The 8613-nt window shown below is 49.3% G+C and overlaps 1 protein-coding gene across 1 annotated transcript in view; it reads right to left on the reverse strand.

Moving 5' to 3' along the window:
* The window catches only part of LOC144684447 (pinopsin-like), a 75304-nt gene extending 67774 nt beyond the window's left edge, over positions 1-7530 (reverse strand). Inside the window, exons 1-2 of the mRNA XM_078548237.1 lie at positions 7001-7530; positions 4719-4901 (exon numbers count right to left, since the gene is read on the reverse strand). Of these exons, the coding sequence (XP_078404363.1) occupies positions 4719-4901; positions 7001-7346 (529 nt within the window). The 5' untranslated portion in view covers positions 7347-7530. The remainder of the gene's footprint in view (positions 1-4718; positions 4902-7000) is intronic.
* Positions 7531-8613: the final 1083 nt, after the last annotated feature.

An 8613-nucleotide genomic window follows, 5' to 3' on the forward strand; every position in this document is an offset into this window, starting at 1 on the left:
AACACAATGTGGGAACACACAGTTAGAGCACACATGAGAGCACCCATTGGGATCACACTTTGCGAAGTCACAGTGGGAGCACACAGTGCAAGCACAAAGTGGGAACACACAGTGAGAGCACACAGGGAGAGCAAAGAGTGAGAGCACACAGTGCAATCACAAAGTGGGAGCACACATGAGAGCACACAGGAAGGTCAGACAGAGTATACAGTGTGAACACACAGTGAGAACTATAGTGTGAACACACAGTGAGAACTATAGTGAGAGCACACAGTGAGAACAAAAAGTGAGAGCACACAGTCAGAACAAACTGCGAAAAAACACTGTGACGGAACACATGAGGGCATACAGTGAGAGAACACAATGATAGCACAGACTGAGAAGCACACACTGAGAGCACACAGTATGAGTACACAGTGAGAGCACACAGTGGGAGCATGCAGTGAGTGGACTCAGTGAGAGCGCACTGTGACAGCACACAATGAGAACACACAATGAGAACACACAGTGAGAGCAGACAGTGAGAGCACACAGTGAGAACACACAGTGAGAGCAGACAGTGAGAGCACACAGTGAGAACGCACAGTGAGAGTGCACAGGAAGGGCAGGCAGAGCACACAGTGCGAACACACAGTGAGAACACATGGTGAGAGAACACAATACGAGCACACAGTGAGAGCCCACAATGAGAGTACAAAGTGAGAGCACACATGAGTGCACCTAGTGGGAGCAGACAGTGTGAGGGCAGAGTGGGAGCACACAGTGAGAGCACACAGTGAGAGCACTCAGTGAGAGCAGAGGGAGACTTCACAAAGTGAGAGCACATAACGAGAGTACGCAGAAAGATCACACAGTGACAGACACAGTGTGAGCGCACAGTGAGAGCACACAATGAGAGTACAAAGAGAGACCACACATGAGTGCACCTAGTGGAAGCAGACAGTGTGAGGGCAGAGTGAGAGCACACAGTGAGAGCACACAGTGAGAGCACTCAGTGAGAGCACATAGTGAGAGCATGCAGAAAGAGCACACAGCGAAAGACACAGTGTGAGTGCACAGTGAGAGCAGAGTGAGAGCACACAGTGAGAGCACACAGTGAGAGAACACAGTAACAGACACAATGAGAGCACAAAGCGAGAGCACAGAGTGAGAACACACAGTGAGTGCACAGAGTGAGAGCACACAGTGAGAGCACACCATCAGAGCATACAGTGAGAGCACACAGGGAGAGCACAGAGCGCAAGCAGAGTGGCAATACAGAGTGAGTGCACACACTGACAGCACACAGTGAGAGTATACAGTGAGAGCACACCGTGAGAGCAGACAGTGTGAGCTGACAGTGAGAGCACACAGAGACCATACACAGTGCAAGCATGCAACGAGATTATACAGTGAGAGCACAATGTGGGAGCACACAGTTAGAGCACACATGAGAGCACCCAGTGGGAGCACACTTTGCGAGGACACAGTGAGAGCACACAGTGCGAGCACAGAGTGAGAGCACACAGGGAGAGTGCACAGGGATGGCTGACATAGCACACAGTAAGAGCACACAGTGAGAAAACACATTCAGAGCATTCAATGAGAGCACACAGTGAGAATACACAATAATAGCAGAGAGAGACAGCACAAAGTGCGTGCACAGGGTGAGAGCACTCAGTGAGAGCACATAGCGAGAGCACGCAAGAAGAGCACATAGTGAGAGACACAGTGCAAGCACACAGCGAGAGTACAGAGTGAGAGTACAGAGTGAGAACACAGTGAGTGCACAGAGTGAGAGTACACAGTAACAGACACAGTGTGAGCACACAGTGAGAGCACACCGTCAGAGCACACAGTGAGAGCACACAGTGAGAGCAGACAGTAAGAGCAGACAGTGAGAGTACACAGTCAGAACATAAAGTGATAGCAGACAGTGATAGCAGACAGTGAGAGCACACAGTGAGTGCAAACAGTGAGAGCAGAAAGTGAGAGCACATAATGAAACCACAGAGTGAGAGCGCACAGTGAGAGTGCATAGTGAGAGTACACAGTGAGGGCATACAATGGGAGCACACAGTGAGAGCACACAGTGAGAGCGCACAGTGAGAGCACATACTGAGAGAACCCATTGAGAGCACATAGTGAGTGCGCACAGAGAAATCAAGCAGTGAGGGGACACATTGAGATCACACGCTGAGAGCACACGGAGCACATAGTGAGAGCACACAGTATGAATACAGAGCAAGAACACACAGTGAGGGAACACGGTAATATCACAACTTGGGAGCTCGCAGTGACAGCCCAGAGTGAGAGCAGACAGTGACAGCTGAGAGTGAGAGCACACAGTGAGAGCGCACAGTGAGAGCGCACAGTGAGAGTGCACAGTGAGAGCGCACAGTTAGAGCACACAGTGAGAGTGCACAGTGAGAGTGCACAGTGAGAGCGCACAGTAAGAGTACACAATGATAGCACAGAGTGAGAGCACACAGTGAGAGTGCGCAGTGAGAGCGCACAGTAAGAGTACATAATGATAGCACAGAGTGAGAGCACACAGTGAGAGCGCACAGTAAGAGTACACAATGATAGCACAGAGTGAGAGCACACAGTGCAGAACACAGTGAGAGCCCACAGGGAGGGCACACAGTCAGAATACACAGTGAGATCACAGTGATAGACCACAGTAAGAGCATACAGTGAGAACACACAGTTAGAGCAGACAGTAAGAGCACACAGTGTGAGTACACAGTCAGAACATACAGTGATACCAGACAGTGAGAGCACACAGTGAGTGCAAACAGTGAGAGCACACAGTGAGAGCGCATAATGAAAGCACAGAGTGAGAGTGCACAGTGAGAGTGCCTAGTGAGAGTACACAGTCAGAGCACACAGTGGGAGCATACATTGAGAACACACAGTGAGAGCACACAGTGAGAGCACGCAGTGAGAGCACACAGTGAGAGCACACAGTGAGAACACACAGTGAGATCACAGTCAGAGCGCACAGTGAGAGCACATAGTGAGAGCGCACAGTGAGAGCACATAGTGAGAGAACCCATTGAGAGCACATAATGAGCGCACACAATGAGAGCACACAGTAAAAGCACACAGAGAGATCAAGCAGTGAGGGGACACATTGAGATCATATGCTGAGAGCACACGGAGCACATAGTGAGAGCACACAGTAAGAATACAGAGCGAGAACAGGCAGTGAGGGGACACGGTGACATCACAACTTGGGAGCTCATAGTGAGAGCCCAGAGTGAGACCAGACAGTGACAGCTGAGAGTGAGAGCGCACAGTGAAGCGCACAGTTAGAGCACACAGTGAGAACGCACAGTGAGCACACACGGTTAGAGCACACAGAGAGTAGACACAGTCAGAGCACACAGTGAGAGCACACACTACATGCACGGAGTGAGAACGCACAAAGAGCACGCAGTCAGAGCACACAGTTTGAGCACATCGTGAGAGTACACAGTGTGAGCACCTGATGCGGTTTGTCAGGCATATAGACTCTGGCCAGTCACCTTGGAGGTGAGGGGAGATTGTGAAAATGATCAGAAACTCGACACGTCACAGCGGTAACATACCCACAGCAACTCCCATTATCAGCGACTCTTTAACGAGCAGGTAATCCGTTTTAGTGATGTTTGTGGGACAAATATTGGCCAGGGCACTGGGGAGAACTCACCTTCTCCAAAATAATGCCATGGATCTTTTACATCCACCTGAGATGGCGAACACTGCCTTATTTTAACATCTCATCTGAAAAACACATTTCCAACAGCGCAGCACTCCGTCAGAAGTGCACTGGACTGCCAGCCTCGGTTATGAGCTCAGTTCCGCGGAGTTGGGGGTTTGAACCCACAACCTTCTGACTCAGAGACCAGAATACAACCCAGAGAGTCTAAAGAGAAAGGAGCTGGGGAAACACAATCACCTCCTGCAGGGTAATATTCTTTTGAAGCAAAGTCACATCTTGTGAGTCTTGTGGCTAGTTTGTTTGCAGAAATAAGTGAGGGAGTTGGAGGAACTGAATAGAGTGCAGAAGAGATTTAGCAGGATGACGTCAGTACTGAGAGATTATTACTATCATGAAAGATTGAAAAGGCTGGGGTTCTTTTCTCTGGAAAAGAAAAGACAAAGGGATGACCTGATAAGAGGTCTTACAGATTATTAGAGGGTTTGATAGGGTGGAGATAGAGAAAATGGTCATAAATATAAGATGATCACTAATAAATGTAAGTGGGAATTCAGGACAAACCTCTTTACTAAAGAGTGTTTAAATTGTGGAACTCACTACCATAGGGAGTGGTAATAGTATCAACGCATTGAAGGGGAAACTGGATTAACACACGAGGAAGAAAGAAATAGGAGGATATGCTGATGGGATGGGTGGAGGCTTATGTGAGAAACAAAACAGCATGGACCAATTGGGCTGAATGGCCTCTCCCTGTGCTATAAATTATTTGTGACTCTCTCTAGCCCAAAGGGCTGTAGATGCTCGACTGTTGAATATGTTCAAGACTGAGACTGACATGTTTTTGGACCTGGGGAATATGGGGATAGTGCAGGAAAGCTGAGCGGAGGTCGAAGGTCAGCCATGATCTTATTGAATGGCGGAGCAGGCAGGAGGGGCCCAGTGAGCATTTTCTCTTCTTATTTCTTGTGTGCTTGTGTGATATTTTGGCACATGTGTTCGAGGTGGGTGTGTGTCCAGAGTCTTGGTACCTTACCCTCAGGTACGTAGCTACACCAGCCAAAGAGAGGCGGCACAGTCCAAGTGAATGACCAGATCCAGGTGAAGAGGCAGCCACCCAGTGCGTGCCTTCGCTGGAAGCGAAAATCGCCCATCGGTTTGCAAATGACGATGTATCGCTCGAAGGCCAAGATCGCCAGGGACCACAATCCAACAATGCCTACTCAGGAAAGACAAACGAGACAGCTTAGCTTCTCTCCCCTCCTACTTTTCACCCCAATCCCCCCCCTCCCCCCCACTCTCTCTCTCTCTCTCTCTCTGTGCTTGTGACACTGTTAATGGGCTGGAGGAACACACAACCCAGCCATGATCCCCCACCCATGGTTCCCCTCTAAAACACACACACTGACAGCACACAGTGTGATCACACTGTGAGGGCACACAGTGAAAGAACACATCCCCTTGCAGGGGATGAGCACAGTTTGCGCAGTTCTTCCTCTTCTCCCCTTCTCACCTCCCTCCCCCCACCCACCCAGAGAACTTTCAGCACAGAAGGAGGCCATGCAGCCCATTTTATCTATGCTGGCTCTTTGAAAGAGCTATCCCATTAATCCCACTCTCCTGCTCTTTCCCTCTGCCCTGTAAATTTTTATTTTTTTCAATATTCATTCAATTCCCTTTTGAAAGTCCCTATCGAATCTGCTTCCACTTCCCTTTCAGGCAGCACGTTCCAGATCACAACAACTCGCTGGGTCAAAATAAATCCTCATGTTTCCCCTTGTTCTTCTGCTGGTTAATTCTGTGTCTTCTGGTTACTGACCCTCCTGCCTTTGGAGATAGTTTCTCCTTAATTACTCTATCAAAGATTATCATGATTTTGAACACCTCTATCAAATCTCCTCTTAACCTCGCTGCTCTAAGGAGAACAATCCCAGCTTCTCCCATCTCACCACGTAACCAAAGCCCCTCATCCCTGGTACCATACTGGTCAACCTCCTCTGCACCTTCTCCAAGGTCTTCACATCCAGCATTGGAGTTTTTACCAATTGTCTGAAATCAGTGATCTCTGGTTCCCAACCCTCCTGCCAGCAATTCACTGATGGGCTGAGTTTTTTTCTTCTCTCCTTTGCTAAGGCCCTCCTCTCATTTCCTGAAGGTTTTGGTCATTCAGTGGGTTCTAATGGACACCGGACACCCTCTAGCCAGGTAGCCGTTTCTTGACACCAATAATTCATCAGAGTATCGTGGTCAAAGCCAACCCCACACCCACGCAATGGCCTTCTTTATGGATTTCCCTTGGCTGGGGGTGGGGAGTGGGGAGTGGGGTGTGGTCATTGAATGATTGAATAACGTAGTCAGGAACCCTGGCTGATTACCCTTTCTTAGACCCATGGTCACTGGGGCTAAATATTGATGGAATATAACCGCCTGGAAGGAGATCTGCTGACTTGGGAGTTCAAGTGCACAAATCATCGAAAACTAGTAACCAGCTACAAACGGCGATGAACAGGGTTAGTGGAATGTTGCCCTCTATCTCAAGGATACCAGGACAAGGAACTGATGCTTCAGTTGTACACAGTCTGGCTCAGATTCCATCTGCATTCAGTTCTGGGCACTGCGCCTCAGGAATGATAAACTAACTTTACAGGAGGTCCAGCAGAGATTCACCAGAACAACATCACTGTATCATTTCGATGTGAGTCAAAGGGTTAAATTGGGAGATCAGGTTGAACATTTTTGGCTTGTATTTCCTAGAATTTCGAAGATTTTGGAAGTGCTCTGAGCTGATCTCCCTGGGTGGAGGGGGAGGGGTGGGGAAGTCTGGAGGGAGCAAGGGGACACAATCTGAATTTCAGAGCCAGGCTATTTGGGGATGATGTCAAGAAGCATTTGTTCACACAAAGGGTCATGGAAATCTGGAACTCTCCCCCCGACTCCCAGAGAGAGGCAGGCTGGAGGGGTGGTGGGGGGTGGTTGGTGCTGTCAATTGAATTTTTTGAGACTGTGATTGAGAGGTGCGTTGTTAAGCAAAGGATACGGAGTAAAGGATGGTAAATAGAGCGCAGAGCTCAGCCACAATTTGAGTGAACGTCAGAACAACTTTGAGTGGCTGAACGAGCAACTCCTGTTCTTGAAGTTCATGGCACAGTCCAGGGTCAAACCGGATGTGTACAAACTTAGCTCCTCACTGAATCCGAGAAAAGTGGATTCTGAGCAGTGGGTCCGAGGGAGGAGGGGGTGTCGGAGGCTGGGAGGTTGTGGGTTGGGGGAGGGGGGGTGGTTGCAGAAGAATCCTGTGGAGGAATGGAGACCACTCACCTGTCAGAGACACCATGAAACCTTCGAACTGACATATCGATTCACCCAGCGTGAAGTAGCCGTTAATGTTGTTGGAGAAGCTGATGGTGCTGCCAAAGAAAGTGACCATCAGGTCGGCAATGGCCAGGTTCACCAGGATGTAGTTGAGTGGCGAGCGAAGCCTCTTGTACTTGACGGTCACCAGGATGACCATTCCGTTCATGAAGGTGGCCAAGATGACCACGTTGCCCATGAGAGCGGCCACAGCCATGTAGGTGCTCCTTGGAGCAACATCGGGCCACTGGGGGCCGTGGAAAGCACCAATGGTGATATTGTGAGTGGCGATGGGTCCTGTGGAAAAACCCATCAATCCTTGAGAGGGGAATTCGCGCAAATGCCGAGTGTGTTGATTCGCTTTCTGTCTCTGCAGAGATGAGTTAGCTGATCATTATCCCGCACTGTACAGGCTGTAAGATTTGCTAAACCTTATTATAAAGCTGAAACAGCTTAGCAACTTCGTCAAACAGGTTTCTCTCTCCCCCATGTTGTAATCTTTCTTATCATCTATTTAAAATAGCCGGCAGCTTGGAGGGGATTTCTTTTTAAAGTGCTTTCATTAATCAGGATTCAAAGAGTCTGCTGCTAATTTCCTTTCACCCTTCGTGGCGGCTCCGCTTGCTTTTATTTCCAATAAGATTTCCTCCACCTTAGTTTCTCTGCTGGGGGGTGTAGGTGCTGGGAGGGGGTGGGGTGCAGGGTGGGGGTGGGGTGCAGGGTGGGAGTGCTGGGTGGGGTGCAGGGTAGAGGTGCTGGGTGGGGGTGGGGTGCAGGGTGGGGGTGCTGGACGGGGGTGGGAGTACAGGGTGGGGGTGGGGTGCAGGGTGGGGTTGTTGGGTGGGGGTGCAGGGTGGGGTTGTTGGGTGGGGGTGCAGGGTGGGGGTGGGGTGCAGGGTGGGGCTGGGGGTTACTGTCCCTCAAACCCAAATACCACTAAAAGGCCAATTTTCATCGGTGACCCCTTAAGCGCTGACAGCCAGGAACATGGTGGCTCAGTTGTGTCCTCACCCATTTTACACAAACACACACACTCACACACACATATTCTCATCTATACACACATTCATTCACACACACACACACACAAAAAACTCTCACAAGAATACATTTGCACATTCACACTCAAACAAGATCACACACTCACACACAAACACACACTCATACACACAAATACACATTCACTCTCACTCTCCAACAGGGGTCACTGGATCGCAATCAGGAGCGGGAACTCAAAGGCTAACTTTATTCCCAACTGTAAGTGCTAAAGTTCAATTGTACCAACCACAACCCTGTCCCATTTCTGACCATTTAACTCAGCATACTGGGCCTCCCTGGAGAATGTGGGGACTCCCTCCCTGTCTGAGGAGTGGTAGATGGTTTACATTAAATGTGAGCACTGTGATGACATGAATTCTCTCAGTCTTCAACTTGTTTCGCTAAGTTCGAGCAGCAATGATGCTCCGTTAGAATATTTCAGGACTTGAAGGAAATCAGCTTCCTGGGGCTTAACACCTGGATCTGGGATCTTACTGAATTGACACCAATTACAGGTAAAATGAATTGGTGATATTGACGAT

Source organism: Cetorhinus maximus, chromosome 9 (genome assembly GCF_964194155.1).
Source record: "Cetorhinus maximus chromosome 9, sCetMax3.hap1.1, whole genome shotgun sequence".
Taxonomy (NCBI): Eukaryota; Metazoa; Chordata; class Chondrichthyes; order Lamniformes; family Cetorhinidae; genus Cetorhinus; species Cetorhinus maximus.